Genomic DNA, 23,576 nt, shown 5'->3' on the forward strand with positions numbered 1-23,576 from the left:
GGGCGAGACCAAACGGGCCTAAACCCAGTGGCCTAAAGCATACAAATAAACCAAGTCCATACATCAATAAAAAAATCACTTATTTATGCCAATGAATTTGCATAAAGGCAGCTCAATTTTAATTTGGGCCCTATTTAGTTGGGCTTAGTGAGAGATTTAAATTATTTAGGCTTCATTTTCATTAGTCCATGCAAATCAAATTTATTACATTATTGGGCCTGAAAATTGTTTGCACCACTTTGTATTGGAAATTAGAAAGAAAATGCTGATGTTGACAAAAAGAAAGAATGAATCCATGAAAAATGAACAAGTGGAAAAGATATTAAGCAAGTCATCAGGGAAAAATGATTTTCTGAATTTCCGATGGTTGACTCTAATTTTAGGAGGTGAAAAAAAGAGCTGAATCTATCCGTGGTTAAAATGTGGAACCGAGGATTCAATGTTTGGATCAAAGGTTGCACTTTGTTGGCCTTGATATCTATAATTTCTGGTCTGGAAGAACTGGGATCGACCCGCGTCGTCTTTCAGGTTTTCAATATTAAAATTTGTATGAATTTTTTCTTTAACATTTATGATTGCTCGGATTTTTAGTAAAAGTTAAAAGCTTGAGCTGAGTTTCATTCATGCTGAGTGCTTTCATGATTGTAGTCTCTGTATGAATATGTGCTCTGTTAAATTCTTGATGATTGGGAAGCTCAAACTGGGGATACCCATGTTGTTGATTGAGAAGATATCCGTCAGTTATGTACTGGATATGAATGAAAATTAGACTCAAGTGGTTTTTTTTGGTAAAAATTCCATCTTGCTTAGGAACTGTGCTTGCTTTTGATAACTTCTTTCACATTGGTGTCAATTTGTTATTGTTGTTGTTTGTTTGTTTCCCATGGTGTAATGTATCACTTTGGTGGTTGTGCTGTTTGATGCAGACAAATTATGGGGATATTGAGTTTGGTTTCTTTCCAACTGTTGCACCCAAAACAGTTGACCACATTTTTAAACTTGTGCGACTTGGAGGCTATAACACTAATCATTTCTTTCGGGTATTGTTCTCTGGAAACAAAGCTAGTGAGCATTTGGTATTTTTGAGATTGGTCTGTGTGGTATTCCTTTGTAAGTGAATGGTTTTGAATTCAATGGCTAGGTTGACAGGGGATTTGTAGCCCAAGTAGCAGATATTACGAACGGAAGATCTGCTCCCATGAACGAGGAACAAAGAAGAGAGGCTGAAAAGACTGTTGTTGGTGAATTTAGCGAAGTCAAACATGTTCGCGGTATTCTTTCCATGGGAAGGTTAGGTCTCTCTAGACAGAAACTATTGGTTATAGCCTCCTTATTTCTGTTGCAGTTATTGATTTCATGTCATTCTTGCTCTCATGTTTCTGTCATTGAGCTGCATTTATATATGGTTTTACAACATATTAATTATTAGTTCGAATGCTATTTCCTATGCTGAACTTTAAATTGAACCGATTGAAACTCAGCTTACTGGTGATTACGAAGTCTTCTAGGTTCATTATCAATGTAGTTTTTAGCAATTAGTTCCTTAATTCTGATATGGTGTCATTGTTTTTTGTTACATAAAGTCATATTCCCTGGGTGTAAGAGGCCTTTGCATCTCATGGAGAAAGTTAGGGTGAGTGCGAATGTTGGCTCCTGTCACAGTGTGACTCAATGACTCACACCCCATCTCTACACATACCTCATGCTCAGTCTGATCAAACTGTGCTTTCTTTTTCCTATTGTTATGTTGCCAGAATATCAGCTCAGCTGACTCGAGCATTGGAGGGTCTTTTGCAAGAACCTATCTCTGCCCTTCTCTACTTGGAGCTACTAGAGAGATATAGCACCCCCATTTGTGAAGAAATCTGACCAGTACTTGAAACATGCTCCTCACCTTTTAACAATTCTCTTCTTTTGCCATCATTTTTGCGCTAATTTTCCGGAAAGTAGATGGAAAGAAAACATACAACTAATTCAGCAATTCCCAGTAACAAGTTCATCACATGCACCTAAGTTATGAGAAATAAGTTTTTATATATAAAAGAAAAATATTAATATAAAAAATAAATACTTTTTTTTATAAGATAGAAAATGTTTCTCAAATTTTTTTTAGAAGTTTCCTCATTTAATTTTTACAAAATTATTTATTTTTTATATAATTTTTTTCTCTTATAAAGACATTTTTGAAATTTTATTTAAACTTGATATATTTTACATTGATATATAATTTGGTATTGTTCAAATTTTGAAAGTAATTATACTGCTTTGTTCTCTTTTTATGTTCTGCAATATTCTTTTTTCCTTTTGCTGTTGTCTGTGATTTGAGCCTCATTGAACTCAATCGTATACCCTTCTAAATGGCATCTCTTTGTGGTAGCACTGGAATGCCCAAGAATCATTCTTCCTACCATGTTTATGGCCATGCAGTGAGTCTTTGTCCATGGTCTTTGTACCAATTTATGGCCATGCAGTCTACATCCAGTTTTCATCCACAGTATGTATGTTCATATGTTGGGATTTGAAAAAAAAAATTGCTGTAGCTGCGTTGCAGAATTGGGAGAGCCATTGATTTCCAAAGCTTTGCCATTTAACCGTGGAACTTTTCTGAATTAGAGTGGCACATCACGTACATAGCTATAGACAAAGCCTTGTTAGGTGTATTAATCTGCAATGTATCATTAGTATTAATCCTATTGTCCAGATGAATCACTTGACTTTAGAGGAGAGCAGACTTTGTGTTTCTAAGGGGTTGTCTGGTGTCGATTTTGTCAGATATTGCTTTGTGTTCCTGATGGAGAAGACTAAAATGGGTTGAAAGTGGCTAATAAGATAACAAAATTCAAGTGTTTGGAATCTTAGTTCCTTTGATGCATTCAAGTAAAACATATCGAAAACACTTATTTAGAATTTGATGACTGAAGCCCTGATGTATATGCAAATTTGTTCTTATAGGTATGATGATCCAGACAGTGCTTCATCATCATTTTCAATACTACTTGGAAATGCTCCTCATCTTGATGGCCAGGTTGGGTAACAATAATTGCCAAACATCATTGCAAAGGATTCACTCATATCAGTCATATGTCTTTTGATGTTTGCAATTCATATACTGATGTGCCCTTTTCAGTATGCAATATTTGGAAGAGTTACTAAAGGTGATGATACATTGACTAAGCTGGAGCAACTACCTACTCGTAAAGAGGGTATATTTGTAATGGTATAGTAAAAAATCTTTCCATCTTGTGCATTGTTCTTTTCTCCTATCAATTATTGTTCAATCCTGGATCATATACATAAACATACATTTGTTAGAAATTTATAGATTTTCCCTTGCAACTATTGTTTTATTTGTTTACTTTGAGAAGCCAGGGGCAAAGGTAGAGAGACTGTGGGTGAAGAGTAAAGGAAGTTGGGTTGGTGGGGACTCTGGGTGATTCTCAAAACTTTAATGCATAGTATGTATGTATATGGGAAAGAGATTCTATATAGTAATATTGTAGCTTAAAATTATTCACCTGAAAGCTTTTATTGTTTAATTTGAGTGTGGCAGGGGGGGGGGGTTGGAAGATGGGAAGTTTCAGAAAATCATGTTCAAATGACAAAATGGTTTGTTTTTGTCTAAGGGTGAAGTGAATAACTGTAAATTGGTATTTCTAATTCATTTTATGGGATATGTGTCCTGTAAAGTGAGTTTGTTGTAAAGTGGAAAGTAAGGGGTTATTGAAAATTAATTTAATTTAAAATACATGATGAAACTCACTCACTTTACAAACAAACAAACTTTGGAGGAGCCTTTTACCTTTTAGGCTTATTAGTGAATGTTGAAGTCAGCATTAAAATGGTTTGTAACTTAATTATTTAACCTTACCGCGGTCTCTCTGGTTGTTGTTATCTATTATTTGGACTGATGATAAATTGGCTAAATTGTATCTTCTTTGTTCAGCTGGCTTTCTACTTTTGTTTAAGTTTTTGGTGCAAAGTTTAAAGTTACTCAACATGATTACTTCTTCCTTTGCACTTGTTTTTCCTTTTCCAGCCAACAGAACGCATCACTATCCTTTCATCATATTACTATGGTAAGAATCTTTCAATTTTAAGTTTAATTTGAATAATTTATTTTGTTGCCTATAGGTTTAAAGAAACAAATAGTCCCTATGGTTTCATCTAATTTGGATTTTTGTTCCAATAGTTGGTTTGTTTTTAATATCAGCCCTACAGTTTCACTCATTTAGATTTTGGTCCCTCAAATTTGAACCTATAAGGACCTGAACGTTTATGAAAATTAGGTACCGATACCTTAATGAATATAAACTATTGGGACTAAAACCTAATGGCAGGAACCAAAATCCAGCAAATTGAAACCAAGGGACTGATATCCAAAAGAATTAAATATAGAAACCAAATTTGAGTCTAAACATGCTAACTTTTTGGAGCAATGTGTATTACATGTGAAAGATATTCACTAATAACATCATCATTACATTGCTTATCTTCTCTGCCAACTGCCACAGTTTCTCAAAACCTGAAACCAACGCTTTGATGAAAATTGCCTTCCCCAATGCCAAATGGCCTAACTTGAGAAATCAATGGGATTTTGCACAACCAAGCAATTCGACGCTGCATGTATGCAGTTTACGTTTGTTTGGTGATATATTTGAAATGTTTGATGTCTTCAAACGATACTTAGCCAGATCAAAGATTTTGGATTTTGTTTGAAAATTTTATGTGTAGTAGTTTTCAATCAAATAATTTCATTTTAAAAATAATTTTTCTTAAATGTAAAGTATTGCAAATTTAAATGATATTAAATTTTGTTGAGACAAGTTTTTTAGATATAAATCAATTTATTTTAAACACAATTTTTCAAAATTAATTTAACAACATTGAGAGGCCTTGGATGCTTGTTATATCAAAATTTTGAAATGTGTAACAGCACTAGAATTTTTTGAGCCTTTGTGATGTGTTATTCAAGATTTCTACAAAGGCACAAATTATAGATTTTAGATGGAATGAATGCAATGCCAAGTTCATTATGTCTAGTCCCTTTTAATAGTTTGTTTGTTTGTATCAAAACTTCAATATCTATGTGTTGGATTCTCTTTCCCTGAGTCTTGCTGCCTGCATTTGCTGTTAGACACGGAAACTGAAAATTGTGAGGAAGACAGATCAATTTTGAAGCGCAGGCTAGCTGCATCAGCTGTTGAAGTTGAAAGACAGGTAATTGATCATACTCCCTCTGTCTCAAATTACTTTAGCATTTTTTTATTTTTCTCAAATTATTTGTCACCTTAGAATAATACTAAGAAAGCATTAATTACTTAATTTATTAGGATTTGGGAGTAATTCTTATCAACAAACCATTGCAATCACTCCAATATTACTTTAGGAGTAGTTCTTACTAATTAATCATTGCAATAACTTATAACACTTCTAATAAAATTTTTTAGTAAAAATCAATTTATTTTATCATAATAGCTAGTGAAATTAGTTATTTTTAGAGATGCATGCATAAGTACTGTGAGTGAAATCTAAATGAAATGGAGGGAGTTTCATCAGATTCAAGACATATTCTTAAGTTAATACCATGATGTTGATGTTTCTACTTGTTAACATAGCTTTCACGTGCCACTTTGCAGAGGATGAAATGCTTCCCCTGATAAAAGCAAGTTTAATATGAAGTTGGAATGAATGTTATGTTATTATACTGCTTTGTTCTCTTTTTATGTAATGTCCATTGTCCAAGCAGATATTGATTTTGTTAAGTATGAAAAATTGTTTAAATTATTCACAAACATGCGTTCAAACAACAGGCCAATATAAATGCTTAAAAGGGCATGTTCGTTTCAAACGCTATTTCCTGAACGCCCAAAATATTTCCTTTGGAAAAACTTGTCTCAGACAGAATGATTCGGCTTATTGTGGTATGCAAAAACTAAAACAAACATTCTTTAAGTTTTGTGAAAGATTGAGAAATAAGGTTTGTGTTCTGTCACGGCATTTTCAAATATCAGTTAGGCATTTTCAAAGATACAAATTTCTCATGTATCGTAATTTGATGCGCATTCTAAGCTTACAATGTTGACTCTTCTAGAAAATTAAAACTTACTCTTTATTCATTCAATCCGTTCTTTCTATCTATAAAATATCAATCAATTAATAATTACTAATTTTGACTTTCACTATCAATATAACAAGAAAATAAAAAAAATAGAAGCAATTTGATTTTAGGAAATGTTTTGTATATATTTTTAAGAATTGTTAATCTCAACCCTTAAGATTGAGTTTAAGCTCATAAATAGAAAATTTTTATGAAAAAAGTACAGTTATTGCATTGAATTAAGTAATAACTGTGTACTTTTTTCATCAAAACAAGGAAATAATTTTGTAATTAAAAATAAAAATAAAACATATTTCCAAAAATGAAACTGGCCCTAACTTTTCATACCTTTAAATTCACTTTTATTTATCATGTTTGACAGATAATCTCTTCCAATGAAATAATCAAACTTGGTTATTTTGATACTAAATTCTTTTACTTTACACTCAGAACGTAGATGTTAAGGTTTAAATTTTCTTTGACCATATTGTTGATATCAACATTAAGAATGATCACAAGTTATTAAAATATCGTGTTAGAATAGTTCGGTTATGAACTCCTAATTTTAAAGAATCAAGCCAATGAGATTTCATTCATATGATTTTTTGTTAGATAATATGGTTTGATTATTTTTCATTATTAATTTAATAATATATATATATATATATATATATATATATATATTTTAATACTTGTTAATCCTTCGAGTATTCATGTAGCGTGACAATATTTAGTGCTTTGTGTGGTGCAGTCATGTGGACAAATTCGAAGCGATGTTAAGTTGAAGGTCCTACGAGATTAACAATTTCTTAGCTACCTTAATTCTTACAAGAATAAACTAACGTTAAATAATATGTTATATTTTAAGGCAAATATAATTATAAAGCCTTTTGACAAGTCAACACTCTACCTTTTTATTGTTTTAATTTTATACCTTATTAGGGAAATTTTGAATTAAGTATTAAAGACTTCGTAGGTAAGATTGGTGTTTATTTTTAATAGCTTTAATAAAATTTGTGCGTTTTCACGAACTTTACATCAAATATTATTCTCTTATGACGATGGTGATGGGGTGGGAACAATCTCCAGTGAATATCACTGTCATATCTGTATGTTTCTTAAACTTGTCTCACTGATTTGTTATTCATATAGTTAACTAGTTGTAAAATCAACACTATTACCACATCTAGGCTTTTAGCAAAATATGTTAAAAGTTGACTTGTAAATTTTTCTCATAACATGCTTTGTAGCTTTTCTCCTCTTCTATAAACAAATTAGATATTTAGGCCATTGATAAATTATAAATTAGTAAGACAAATTTTAAAAAGTAAAAAATATAATAATGATATAGATTGTAGTGCCTCTAAATCAAACAAGTAAAGATATCTACTTAAATTTCCATGTTTGTAGCTCAATGCAAAAGTTGTTTATAATGTACAAACAAGTGAAACAACTATTTCTTTCACGAGTTACTAAATAGTGAATAGTACGAAACAAATGGACAAAAACTGCATTACATGCAACAAGCCAAGGGTAATTTTCATTCACAATTGAATGAATATGAATTTATATATATTTTAATGTTATTAATTATAACTTCTTGCTTTTACACATTTTCAACATGTTTCTAAACACATATTAACCCAATAAAAAAATCACATTACTTTGTCAAACAATCATACCAAATTTCACAGTAATATATAGCAAAAACTGCATACACATACAACAAGCCAAGGCTAATTTCTGTCCAAGTGTGATGGTTTTAAGATTATTAATTGTAGCTTTTAAGATCTACTTTTACAAAGTGTGTAATATATTTTTAAACAGAGACTAATTAAATCGAGAAAAGATAATAATGTAACTTGATCAAACAATGGTACCATATTTGTTAGTACCATATAGCAATTCTGTTCTTTTACATGCACAATTTCAAAGTGAGAGCTTGGCACAGGAATGTTAAGATGTCGGCACACTAATGATGCTAACCAAAAGACAAGAAGTTATCGCCAAGTGAATAAAATCAAAAAGCACATATTACGGCACAAATGAGTGCGACTGAATATGCTTAGCTTAGGCATTGGGAGCATCAATGACATCAAAGTCAAGTGGCCTCTTCTCGTGTTCCACCTTCTTGTATCTCTCCCTTGTTTGATTGCAATTGTTCTTTTAACTTTTCACCATTCATCTATATTCTCTTATTATCTTTATATTCACTTTCTTACTACTTAAGAAGAAATTCATTATTTAGTAAAAAGATAAATAATTATAAAGAAAAACTTATAAAGAACTTGTGAACATAATTAATGGCTTTTTATAAGTTTTTATACAAGAATTTACTTTTTTTAGATAAATAAATGATTAAATTGTGTAGCACGCTTTTAAGTAGACATGAATATCATTGTTGTTTGATTAGAAAAGTTGAAAGTATATGAGCAGAAAACACATGAAAGGAGTAAAAGACATGGAATGGGAAATGGAAATGCATGAAGAAGGGACTTATGACGGTTAAAAACACAACATGTGCTCCTCACCTTTCACCAATTCTCTTCTTTTGCCGTCGTTTTTGCGCTAATTTTCCGGAAAGTTGATGGAAAGAAAATATACAACCAATTCAGCGATTCCCAGTAACAAGTTCATCACATGCACCTAAGTTACGAGAAATAAAAGAAAAATATTAATATAAAAAATAAATTATTCTTTTTATAGGTTAGAAACATGTTTCTCTAATTTTTGTTTGTTTGAAATTTTACTTAATTTTTTTATATTTTACGTTGATAGATAATTTGGTATTGTTAATTTTTGAACGTAATTATTTATTTAAACAAATAAAGTAATATTTATGACATATTTAAGATTTGAATTTTAGAGAAAAAATAGCGGATAAAGTTTTATTTTTAATAAAATTCTCTAGTTTGATAATTTTTAAAATAAACAAATTTAATATCTTTGTTTATTTTTTATAACTATTATATAGTTCTATTAATTTAAATATTTTTCCTTTTTCCCCTTAAAGTTTTACTCCCGACGTACTCTTAATTAGACTACATTATTGTAGCCTCTCCTTAGAAATCTAACTTTATTCACTTTTTTTTTCCACCAATCATTTAAAATTAATATAAAAGTCTAATGGTACTTACAAGAGTAATCAACTTATATTAAAGTGATGTTAAAATGCTACACAGTAAAACATTACAAATTAAAACATACTCCTTATCAAAAGTTGAATTAAATATCACATTAAACTGAATCGTAAAAATAAAATAAATCATACTCCAAAGCTCTAGCTGACTTGTAGTTTTTTAATTCATTAGGCATTTTTGTTGACCAAATGGCAATTGGTCGCTTTGTTATGGTTGTCCATTTCTATCTTTGCTGTATAGTTGAAGGTCATTGGAGATTTATTGTTCACAATAGTTGTTTATTTAGATTTATATGATTTTATCCTTTAAGATTATTCTGGGTGAAGGAAAATTTTGTTTTGTTTTCATGTTGGAGCTCAATTGTAATAAAAGTAAGAAATGTATCCTTTCATCAAATTCATTTGGATTATAGTGTATTGGATAGAATCTCAGTAGTTAAATCCATCTAGAAATACATATCATTTTGGAACAAATTGAAAACAAACAAACACACATATATTAACTACGTTGTCATATTTTAAAGGAAAAATATACAAAAACAATTGTAGGAAGGTTTATCATTACTCACTATTGTTTATGTAAGAACAATTAGTTTTGTTGTCGTGTCGATCTTTCTCTTTCTTAACTTGATATTATCATATTAATTACTCACGTAAAAGGATTTGAATCGATAAAAAGCGAGTGCATATAAAAGATTTAAATAAAAAAAATATGTAATTTTACTTTTCTTTTTTACACTTTCTCCAATATTGTAGAATTTGAAGAAAAAATTAACTCAATTGGCCACCTTTAAAATATTATCAAACTAAAAAAAGTCCAAATTAAGGATTAACATCCCAAGGTCATCAACAACCCACTCTTTAACTGGATCAGATGTAATATATAATTAGAGCCTCACAAAAATATCTTAACTCACAATGCCCAATGCTCCATACATGCACGACATGAAATTGCAACCTACATGTGTCACACTTCTTGTACTAATTAAAATATGTAGAGTATTTAATTGTGGATGTGCTTTTGTATAATATTGATTATGCATTACTCACGTTTAAACCATTTATAAATCACTCGTATAATTAATCTACTAGTGTCATCATTATCTTAAAAGCTGTATCTTTATACTCGAAATAATTAGTCTCGCTTTATTCATATATAATTTAACGAGAACTTTCATAAAAAATGCTTTTAGTAGTAAACAAAATAACAAAAAAATGAGGATCAAGGTTTATATTCTTACACAAACTTAGTCCAAGTTTTAGATTTAACCAACGTCATTAAACTTGCCAAATTATCAACTCAGTTATAGTATTGAATCATTAACTACACTTTAACCAATGAACTATTGTATGAACCGGCTAAACTGTAAATAAAATAAATAATACAATAAATATATAGTAATAACATTTTAATTATTCTATAATAACTGGTGTTATTTGACTTAATTATATTATAAGTCACATAGTGGAACCTCAATCTATATGTAAAACTCGATCTGTTAATATTGTATAAAACTATGTGAATTAATCCAATATCAGTTTGCACTCCGTCGATTTACTGATTTGTATCGATCAAATTGTATACCTATATATTCGATAATACACTTCAACTGATTTTTCAACCTACTAATCGGTTGAGCCGGCTGGATTGATCTTCTAGCCTTATGACTATAAATGTAACTCATTAGTACTGAGAGAAAATCTTAATTTGATCCCCCAAAATTATATATTTTTTATTTTCTCATTAATATTTTAATCTTTCAAAGATTTTGTTACAAAATTAATTTTTATCATTATTTTAGTTTTTATAAAATGAAATGATAACATTTAAATATTTAATAAACTAATTTAATAATGTACTTTTTTAACTATTTTTTTAATAAAAATCAATTATTATTATTATTATTATTATTATTATAAGATACACACTCTTTTTCAACTACATTAATTTTTAATTTTTATATTCTTATTTATTATAAAATTTATGTTAGCAAGACATTCAGTTGTATATAATTAAATATATTTATTCATTTAATATATGAATTATTAATTTGATAATTTATTATTATAATTTTTTAAAATATAGTATAAATTTATAACATATGATTACTTTTTATTAATCTTAATGAATTAATTATTTTCTTTATAACCAGAGAAAGTATTATTTTTTTAAAACATTAATTTGATCATAAAATCTTTAAAGAACTAACATAATGTTTTAAAAATTTGAAGATCAATTCTTGAAAAAATAATAAATGAATTAAAATATAATATTTGGAGATGAGTTTAAATATTTAAAAATATTAAATTTTAATTAAAAATTATTTATTACATTAAAATTATAAAAATATAATAAATATATTTGAATAAAATTTTAATACTATTAATTGTTTAAATTTAACTTAAAAAATTGAGAGTAACCTTTTTTTTAAAAAAAAATAAAACACTGAAGGGTTAACACAGTGATATTTAACATTCACATGGGATAACAAAAGTTGGAACCCCGAAAATTGCATTGCACTGTACTCCAAAAAGTTGATCTTACTTGATTCAAAAAGGTGTGAGATACGAAGAAACCAAAAAAAGAAAAAAGGGAAATTAGAATGAAGATTGAGGAGAGACAAAGGTGAACTTGACATGTCACGAGGCAGATCAAATCATGAGCAACGGGCACATGATCAATGAGCAATTGCCAGCATCTGCCGTCCCAATTTTTTGTTTTGGGGCCTCCATTCACTGCGAGTCTTGTCATCAGTGGAAATGCGCCATGTCTGAGACCAAGACTCAGCTGACTTTTTTATGCTTTCACTCATTAATACTCTAAATTGTCCTAAATTTCAGCACAAGGGAAACACACCCACATGGCCCAAAATGCCAACTACCCTTGTTGGCTGTAGCAAAATTTAGTAAAAATTGGTCAATTTTTAACCAGGGGTTCTTGTTTTCCACTACATGGGTTGTTGCCCTCAATTTTGGTCTAATTGATGGACTTGACTACGACCTTCGACCTTGTATCATACCCAACCATATCTTCACATGTCAAATGAAACAAAAGTCCTCCAACCTATCTGTGTTGTTTCAATGTCAAACCCAATTCACCCAAGCTTCAAACTTCAAATGAAAAAGAACTTGTTAAAGAAAACCCCAGATAGCAAAAACTACATATTCATTGAAAACTACAAATTCAACATAGCTGCAACTGTTCTTAGGGTCAAGTTTGAAAATTTGTCGCTACATAAAGCACCGATCAGCTATTGTGCAACACAATTCATATAATAGCAAATGGGTTTTCCTATTTTTGGTTACATTAGTTAGTATTACATATTAAAAATTACAGTTGAGTTTGTGAAGACCAAGCATGTGTCAGTATATTATGAAAATTTATGAAATGCAAGTTCAGAGAACCACATTGTGAGAGGTGGGCATTGACATTGGAAGGATAAGGACAGGAACATTTAGCGGCGAATTGTCGGGATTGTATGGCAAAAGAGCCATTGGTCCGTAGTTGCTGGGGTTATGATGCCATTGCTAGTCTACATCCTTGTGTTATGCAATTTGACGACATTGACTATGTCAATTGAATTGTCCCGTTACAAGATTTTTGGCATTTTTCTATCTTCTATGCATAATATATGGTATTTAGGTGGGTTGATGGATTTTCAGGATAAAGTAAGGTCACAAGGGTCATGAGATAGTGTTTGATATGTACTGTGAAAGAAACCTTGACCGGTTTTTTTGCCGGCGAAAGGTGACAATTTGGTGACAAAGACTAAGTTGGTGAATGAAACATTTTTGTTTCGGTGGCATTTGAGACAGTTATTTTAAGTTGGTGACGCCACAAGAGGCCGTTAGACACCACCCTTCTACCACGTTAAACTTTGCAAAACACACTGATGGAGTTTTGCAAAGCTCTCTTGGCTGTTTTTGAACAATTATCTTGCTGTTTTTAAAGTTTTAAAATGAAATTCATTGGAGTGAGTTTGCACTTATGATGGGTTAGGAAGAAGGTAAATAAGAGAGAAAAGGAAATGATGAAGAAAATTGAAAATAAATATTACATTTTTATTATTTATAGACGAAATATTAGGGGAATGAAAATCGCGAGTAGCCCACCACAAAATACAAGGTTGACTTTTATTTTTTTTATTTAATTGTATAAAAATAAATTTAATTTTTATAACATGAAAATATATAATTTAATATTATAATAAAGTTTTATATTCCTTCAGTTAAATTTGTTTTTTCTAATTAGTTTAAATATTTTTTTATATCATCTATTTTTTATTCATTGTTAATTAATATATGTTATTTCTTTCTTATTTATATCTATCCAAATAACATAATTTTTATTTTATTTTTATTTACATATCTTTTATTTTTAATTATTTTTTCTTCAAATAAGTAAATAGTATTTAAAAATATTTTTTTTATAATTAGTTCTTATACAAATTTTGGTTAATTTTAGTTTTGAATTTGTTTTTAAAAATAATAATCTTTATTATATTAACTAAAAATCGTTAAGTAACAACTAAATAAACATAATTAATTTTAAAAAATATATTTATTAATTTTTATTATTTAAGAGCTGTAAAATTTTAAATAAATTTATTATTATTATTATATTTAAACTAAAGTATTTTATTATTTAGAATCTATTAATATCTAAAGTTTCAGAGTTGTTTTTTTAATTCTTTTACTTTTATTATTATAGTGAAAAGAGTATATTTATAAGAGTAAATATTCTTACCTAATGTATAATAAAAAACTTCTAAATTATCTCAATTAATAAAAAATATAAATTTAAAGAAACATAATAGAGTAAGCTTTTTTATCTTATATAATATAACTTTTTTATTTTATTTTTTTAAATAATATTTTAACCTCAGAAGATACTACTTATTTAAATCATATTATGTCTAATACTAGTATTCTATATAGCAAGTGTTATATAGAACATTAATTTTTTTTAATTATTACTTAATAGCTCTTAGTTAATGGTAGAAAATATTTAAAATAAAATAAAATTTTATACCATTAAAATTGACCAAAAAAAATTATAGAAACTAATGTCAAAAAGAAGCATATTGTTAAGAACTAATTAGTTATTTAAACATTAAATATATTTTAAATAGTAATCACTTTTAAACTCAAATTTTACATAAAAGCGACGTTTTAAAAAAAATGTTACAAGAAAATAAAATAAATTTTTTTACCAAATAATTTTGATCAAACATAAGTCGGACAAATAAACTAACTTCTAACTTATTTGTCTTGTAAAACATACTGATAATTTATAACTTTTGATCTTTTAAGATAATTATTTTTAATAATATGTAAGTTGCATTACGTGAATCAATGGTTAATAACGTATTATCTTTTGAAGAGTATTTTATATTACTGTATCTAGATTAATAACTTTGTATCTTGAGTAATAAGAGGAATAAATTAGAAAACATTTGAAATCTATCAGAAAAACAAAATTCTAGGTAAACATATGAGCGTTTGTTGGTTATACTACAAGCTAAAAAAAAGAAGCAAGAAACAAAATTATGAATGACAGTGCTTATACAATATTTCCAACAAACTTATCCTTTTCTCTATCTAAAATTGTGTTCACCAAAAAAATGTGGATCTTCTTCTATTAGTTGTTGTTTAAAGTAACTTATACAATACACCACTAAAGAAATTAATGCAAGAAACATAATAATTTTGCCTCATACAATAACTTTGTGTGGTGATATCTGTTTTATGACTTGCATCTAGAAACAGTTTAGGAGAAAAAGATGCATTTGTCAGGAATATTCTCATTTGCATGGTAAGAGTTCAACACTAGTTGATAATTTATTAGAATAAATGGTCCCGTCAAATAACCCTTTATTAGTTTCAACTAGCAAATTATAGTACCTTTCAACTTCTTCATTTTGTTGATCTTCTATGTGCCATGTGTTGATAATTCTATTAGTTGTTAAACTGCTGGCTAGTAGTACAAATATTTAGTTAGTTAATATTGTTTGTGTGTTAATCAGCATGCTTAATAAAGTTCTTTCTCATTTTATAAATAACACGATGTACTTCTACATTAATAATCTTTTCATTCAACCAGTAATAATGACATTATTTTATGAAAGCTCACTTTTTTATTTAAAAAACTCTATAACATTTGGTCTCACTATGCCAGGGTCACATTTATCTCTTCTCACAGTTATTATAATATTTATCAACTCATTCGCACCAAATTGATCATGCATTCTAAAGCCATCATAAATCATCTATTAGTTAGCACAAATTGTTCTTGATCACCTGTTATTACATTGCCATTTGAAACACCAAGATACTTGTCACCAAAACAGAAGCCAATAGGTGGTTCCACTTCACCATACACATTCTAAACGTAGTAATTCAACATAAAAGTGAATCTTAACTTCATCATAAGCATGAAATATCATACATTCAATTATAATTTGAGGGATATAAACCTATTTTTCTATGCAAATAGCAATGTCACTACACATATATAGTTAAATAACATAGAAATTTGAAAAACTGGGCCACATATCTTAAATAACATCCTTTACAAAAATATTTATTAAATAAACAAACACAACATTCAATTTTATCAACAAACATAACAAGTTCTTTCTAATTAAATGTAATAATTCAACATATAACTTGTGTCGATATAAGTGAATTTTATCTTCCACGTGTGTGTGTGTATATATATATATATATATATAAATTCTTTTTTTTTCCAGTAAACAGCAATGTTACCTGCACATTGCTAATTAAAACACCTAGAAATTTCGAAAAATTGGGCAACATATCTTTAATAATACGCTTTACAAAAAATATTTATTAAACTAACAAATACAACATGTGATTTTATCAACAAACACAATAATGCACAAAAATTATTTAATCAAACATAACAAGAAGAGCATTTTGATGCATACAAATATTTCACATTCCTTCACACTATAACAGGCATAAACTTGCACCATTTCACACAAACAATGAAAAGGAACACTCATTCCTCACCTTCCTAAATCGTATTCTACATATTTGCTCTTCATATCCTAATATCTTTATTACCTAATTAAATATTTTATTTTATTTTTTCTGAACAATATTTCATTTAATTGCCATTATTTTTATTAATGAATTCATATTATAGTGTGAAAATATTTTTTTAATGTAACAAAAGTAATAAAAATGGTGAAAATAGGGAAAGTTGTGTGAATAAAGTAAGGGTAAGTATCACAACAAATAACATCGTAACATGTAAAACTACTAACCCATCTAAAACAACAATTAACACAATCTAATAATTAAAAGTGAAAAAATTTTCTTAAAAAATATATGTTTGAGTGCATTAAAAATCATAGAAATAGTTTATTAATTATTTTTAGACAATTTTTAAATTTTTTAACCAATACTTTAAAGCACCGTTTACCATTTGACCTTAATTCATACTTGAAAGAACAATAAAATGGACCTTACAAATGGAAATAATCAACACATCTAGAGGAACTACTAGCAACCAAGAAAAATGAGTTGAGAAAGCATGCACTAAAATTTGAATTGTAAAAAGTGGGAGAAAGAAGGCTAATGAAAAGATGCTGTCACCTTGAGACGGGATAAATTGGTAGAATTTTGGAACTCAGAAAATTTTGATCAAGCAAAAATTAAGAGTTAGAGAAGCTATTCTCACCACTTATTATTTTTCATATATGTTTTTCTAAAATAAAAAAGTAAGAAAGATTAGAAGTGACAAATTTATTGATTAAAATTTACTAAAGGTATAAAAAATATTTTAAGTATAAAAAAAGTAAAACTGACGTATTTTTTTTATAGTTTTTAATAGATTTTAATTAAAAACTAAAAATATATTAAATAATGTATTAGAAACATTTCTTTGACGAGGGAATTGATCATTTTAAATATAATCCTCTGAAACCGGTCAAGTTCATTTATTCATTAGAAGAAAATATGTAAACTGAACAAAAAGTTAGGTAGAAGCAATAGTCATAACTTTTACGAAGACATGTGACTAGGTTATAGTAGCCTTAAGGAGCTATTTCTTAGATTTTTCAAGATATTGTTGTGGATAAGAAAAAAAAGGTGATTTCATATTTGGAGAAATAGACAAAACGTTGGTCACAACTCACAATCTCTAAAATTGACGAGAAAATGATTTTAGATGAGAAAAAGGGTATGATTGAATTTGTAATTTTATTGTAGTGAGTTAATTTGGACAAGGAGGAGGAAGAGAATGATATTTAGTTTGGATTCTTGATAGGTTTGGTGTTTATTCCTCTGGATTAGCTTATATTTGGCTGCAAAATCAGTTTTAAACTTCACAAAGAAGAAGATTATATTCAAATTTTGAAATATCCTTGAACTTTCAGATGTCTAGCTCTTTTCAAAGTTTAAACTTATGGTAGGTTTTGTTGGATAAAATTCCTACACAGAGGAATTTAATTAAAAAAAGTGTATTAGTTGCTAAACTAGATTTGAGGTGTTCTCTTTGTGATAATCAGTTAGAAGACTCAAAATCTACTGTTAACTTAACTTGCGTGTTGATACACCAAGTTTAGACCAGCTAATATGCTTGGATTGGCATTTATATAATTCTTCCTGGTGATGTTAGGAACCATCCACTATCTGTCGCACCAAGTCCTGTTGAAGGACAGAAGGCTAAACAATCAACGCTTATCTCTTCTCACGTGGTAACTTGGTCTCTTTGGATGATTATTCGTAAGGGTATTGTCTTTTAATTCAGCACAGTTGCTAAATTTTATTAAAGTGACGTTTTGATTGTGGTTTTTAGCCAAAATCAATATTTATTCTCCTTTTTTAAAATTAATGTACAAGCCCAATAAATTGTGTCAGTAAATCATATAATCTTGCAAGAAGCAGAACAATGCAAACATATTTATTAACAGTTTACTTCTATTAATAGAGTTTTTTTAATAACGAATATTAATAAGATGTCATTTAACGTGAATTTATACTACTACTATAATATGTTATACTAAAAAACAGTTCCATCAATGCAGAACTTTATTATATGCTACGGATAGATGAAATATTACTATAATACTTTTATTTATAGTATATACCCTCAATATTTATAATAACTATTTAGTTTTTGTTATATAAAAATTACGCTAACGCATATAATTTTAATACTATTTGTTAATAAATAATTTTTTTATAGCAGTTAGAATACCTTTGTATTTTGTTTAATATATTCAATTGGCTTATAAAGAAGTAAAAAAGCAAGTCATGGCCATTAATCCCCCGTCTAACCGTTGAGTTGAAGAATTCTTCACTTTAGTCATCAATCGCATGCTCTTAAAGGAAAATCAAGTGTGTGTGTGTATATATATATATATCATCCCCAAATTAAATGGCTAAGCTGGGAATCTACAGCGAATCCACAAATTTGCTGAGCAATTTAATTTCATGGTGTTCCAATATATCATAACGTACCTAAGAAATTCTAAAATATTTATAACATGAGAACTAAAATATGAAAAGAATATCTTGAGAGCTTAATTAATTTCAGACGCTATATATGTAATAGTCTAACATTAAATTCTTTGCACAACCAGTTGAATATAATGTCCTTTCTTTTGTAAGATTCTATGAAATCACGTGGATGTACTATACTTGCAAGTGCATGTAGCTCATCTCCAGCTATCCATGTATAGCCTTACTGAATTTTGAAAGTGTGCAATTCTATATTTGCAAGTTGGCCAAACTTTTAGGTATTAAGATGACCCACTAGATGGAGGTTCTTAATTTTCTCTGACAATTAATTAATGACTGAACCCCTGATGTTTACCGTAGAATTTTTTTTCATATATATATTATTTTTATTTTTTATTTTTAAATCATATTTTTATATAGTATCGAATTTTTTTATGAAGAATTTTATATTACATTTATTAATCTCGCTTTGCACAAGGATGTGTATGCTCAACTATCATTTATTTTATAAGTGTGCACATCAGTTTTATTTTCAAGGTAGAAAAACAAATACTTGGGGGTGCATTGCTTAAACGGTAAATTGTGAATTCTCATTAACTACTATAATCTATATGGAATTTGGTTGCTGTAGAGCTAAAACTGTAATTATTCTGTTTAATTAATCCTGTTACGTTCTTAAAAGATTTTTTTAATGATCGAAAACTGTTTTCACGTTAATTTAGTAAATAAATAAATAATTACTACCAACACTCTTCGACAATATTTTTTTAGAACTCTTATTAAGTGGAATTTATATTGGTCCAATCAATAAAGAACTTGAATCTTTTTTTTTTTATTAAGCACAAAAAATTCTATTGATATTGAGTACAAAGAATACTTATCCCAAAATTACAATTGAAGCAACTATCAGGATTACAATTGAATCTACCCTTTCTATATATGAGATTAACAAAAGAATACACCTAAAAATATAAGAATTATAAGAAAAACAGAATATTGTTAGCCATTTTATTTTTAGGATAAATTAACTTTTTTGTCTTATTTTTTTTTTAGATTACACTTACTTCATTTTGCAATGATCATTTTTTTTGTTATTTTTTATTTTTTCAAATATCATTTAATTATTTTAGTTTTAAATTTATATTGATTTAAATTTTTTATATCAATACAAATATATCTTTATTTTGAAGATAAATTAAATTTTAAAATTATTATAATTTTAATAAATTTATATTTTAAATTTTAATACAACATATTAAAAAATATGAAAAAAAATTCTTAATGAATTTGTTCCTTCAAATTTTGCTCTTATTATGTAATTTTTTTGAAAGAACAACCTTATATATATTGTAATTAACTTTGAATTTGAGTTCCTACCGTAATTTGTATATGGATTGAAATGCTATTTTCACTTTAAATTATATATTTTTATTACAAAAATTAATCTTAATTTTATTTTTTCTATGTTTTCTTAATTTTAAAAATCTTATATTTTTTATTTAATATTATTTAATATAATAAATATTCATTATTAATAATACAAATATAGATATTTTTAATTAAAAAATAATCCTATAACGTACCTTTATTTTGTATTTAAAATATTTATTTTAATTTAACAATCCTCATATAGTCTAAGAAAAAGACACTAACTAGTAGGAATTAATTTACTATTACTAATAATAAGTAATTTATTTATTTATTTATTGTGCAATTCCTTGAATTGAATGTGGCAATTTCTGTAAACAAGCACACGCAAATATGAAATCGAGTGTTAACATTTTGGTTTTTGGGGTATCCTTATAAATATAATTCTTCACAGTCTCAAACTTGCTCAACATATGGTTAAAAAGGGCAGCATATATGTGGTGGGGTAGGTAACCGGGATGTACTCATATTTATACAGCAAGGCTTTAAGGGAAAAGGAAAAAGGGCAAAGGCTGCAGTATGATGAAAGTGCAAGAAAGTACAATCCCTTCTGCATCTGCTTGCCAAATTTGATAAGAACAAATATATCTTAAGTTCCAGCGGGTGGTAATCTTAATTAAGCAATAAAAGATTATATGAAAAGTTAATGGCGCCTATAAACTAGGTGCATGGCTTTGGTAAGATGACCTCTCATGATGAGGGACAATCATACGTGCACCGTGGTTTTCAGGTGATGTAAGTGTTTGAAAATCATGTTGAATAAACAATATGGTCTTGTTCCTCAAGGGTAGGGGTTTTTGTCCCTTTTGCTTTGAGGGTATGAACTGAACTCCTTAGGTCCCATACGTATTCGATAAAATGGGTACAATGCTTGTGACATGCATGTGATGAAGCATGACCGATATTTGGTTTCTTTCATTGTTCGTTTATTTAATGACCTAGATTTGGTCAAACCTTAAAGGAAGTGATTTCGATTTCAAGTGGAGAATAGTTAGGGATATCACACACCTTGCCCCCCAATTGAATCAACAATTAATTACATTCTTTATAATTTGGATATTTTGCAAATTTAATCATTTTTGTTTCTAGCTACCACTGGCCATGTTGATTGTTCAGGTATCATAGACTCAGCCAAATTGTAATTATATATATATATATATATATATATATATATATATATATATTAGGGCCACCAATTTCAAATATTATATTTAGAGCTTAATTGAGCGGAATGAAATTATAATGTCCAGTAAAATTCTCTCTTCAAATTTTTATATTATTTTTATTAATTAACTTTGTGTAATAACATTCTCTCTTTTATTTTTAAAAAAGTTTATTGTAATAAAATTTATTAGGTATAATCATTTATGAGATATTTTAAGGGACTGAGAAAATGATGATTTAAACATAGACATATAGGTAGAGATCAAGTTATTTTGCTTTATAAATATTAAATTTAGTTAATTTAATTTTTTAATTCAATAATTTTATTTAGTAGATTAAGTATACAAAAATTATATAAATTAAAAATTAATTAACACTTTATCAAGTTAATTTTATTTTTATAATTAGTACATTTAGTAATTATAAATAAATATTAAATTTAAAATTAGATATTTATGATAATTTAATTTATATAAAACTGATATGCATTAGCGCTAGCAAAAGGGACAACCAGTTCACTAGAACAAAGTCAAAAAATCTACATCCAATACTTATAAAATTGGTGTTCAAATCTAGTAAAGTCCATTTTTTTTTTAGTTTTTATAAGTTTGGTTTATGTTAGAATAAAAAATATATAAATTTAATTCAATCTAAAAAATTAAAATTCAAACTCTATATTTTATTGAAAAAAGATTCAAGCTAGACAGACTCATATATATATATATATATATATATATATATATATATAATTATCACGTTGATATCATATTATTTTATAATTAAATTTATAAAATTTAAATTTGAGTTATTAAAAAATTATTAATATTTTGATAACACACATGTGTGTTAACAAATTTATTATGTAAATTACACACATTGTTTTTAAAAAATCACAAGAATATGCATTAACATATACATATTAATATAATAATTTATAACAAAGAAGTACCTAAGTAAATTATAACTTTAGAGGTATTTTGTTATTTAAAACGGTAATTGATTAAATATTTAATTAAAAAAATGTATAAAATATAAATCGCATTAATATTTATATAGAACCCTTATCCACAGTTGGCAACATATCTATGATGTGAATGACTTTCAAATCCATTCAAAGATAAAGGTGTAAAAAGTAGCCCTCCATATGGCTAAAATTGTAGGCGTTTATATAGTTTAATCTGTATACCAAGAATCACGCCATGAAAATTCCAAACGCTCAACGTGTAAAATATCCGATCCTATTGTAATGTCACCAGTTTCAAGATATTCATGTATAGACAATATTCAGCAAGGTCTAAGATCGACAACACAACATGAAAATCACAAGAGTATTCTTAGCTGGCCACACTACAAGAAATCTAATTTTCAATTATAAAAATTTTCACTAATTAATAATTCATTATTTGTGAATAATATTTTTATATTGTCACTAATATTATTATTATTAATAATTTAATTAAAAATTATCATTATAATTTTATTAATTATAATAAAAATGCATTAGTCACAAATAATTTATTATTGATACATTTTTATTTTTTATTTTAAGTTAATCACTTATGTGTATAAGATTAATGGGTGATCTTTTAACAATGAATTTTTCACTTAATTACATTTTGAGTCTCTATATTTTGATGTGTGTTCAATTTTTATTTTTTAATATTAATTGTTAATATTTAGTCTCTTTAATTTTTTAAATAATTAAATTAAATCTTGCATCTTGAAATTTTATCTAATAATTAATAAAAATATGATAGATGTATGACATTTTATTAATTGATTTATATAAATAAGTAAAGAAAAAATATACAAAATATTTATATAAAAATATATAAAATATAATAAATCTAAGCTTGATTTTTCTATTTAATTACAGGAGTATTCCATATGGTAGGTATTTTATTTTTGAAGGATGTCAAACAATGTCTAAATCACACTCATCTCAATTAGATGTATCCAATATGTTTACAACTAAGTGGTCAAAGATGGACACCTCATATCCCGTTAGAATATTCTTGAACACCTTTTAAGAATTCTAATCCATTGGTTTTGTTGGCGTCTGATTTTAAGTATATAGTTGTGGTCAGCTTAAGTTACTTGATTCAGTTGAAGTACATGGAAATGTTTCTACTCAACCTCAGTGGATAGCTGTTGACAATGATCGATAATGTTTGCGATATAGATAGACTTTTTAATTTTAAGACAAACACTTATTTGGTTAAAGTTATCGGAAATACTTACCTTGTTTTATTTGGT

The 23,576-nt window shown here is 27.6% G+C and overlaps 1 protein-coding gene across 1 annotated transcript; it reads left to right on the forward strand.

Annotated features, from left to right (window-relative positions):
- Nucleotides 1–270: 270 nt before the first annotated feature.
- Nucleotides 271–5,880, forward strand: LOC113869044 (peptidyl-prolyl cis-trans isomerase CYP23). The gene is made up of 8 exons (XM_027505160.1): nt 271–528; nt 927–1,040; nt 1,142–1,290; nt 2,953–3,025; nt 3,128–3,217; nt 4,037–4,076; nt 5,135–5,217; nt 5,637–5,880. The coding sequence occupies exons 1-8, from the start codon at nt 421–423 to the stop codon at nt 5,655–5,657; spliced, it is 678 nt and encodes a 225-aa protein (XP_027360961.1). The 5' UTR covers nt 271–420; the 3' UTR covers nt 5,658–5,880.
- The last annotated feature ends 17,696 nt before the right edge of the window (nt 5,881–23,576 follow it).

The sequence above is a fragment of the Abrus precatorius genome, unplaced genomic scaffold (genome assembly GCF_003935025.1).
Source record: "Abrus precatorius isolate BTA unplaced genomic scaffold, Abrus_2018 Scaffold6, whole genome shotgun sequence".
NCBI classification, from domain to species: domain Eukaryota; kingdom Viridiplantae; phylum Streptophyta; class Magnoliopsida; order Fabales; family Fabaceae; genus Abrus; species Abrus precatorius.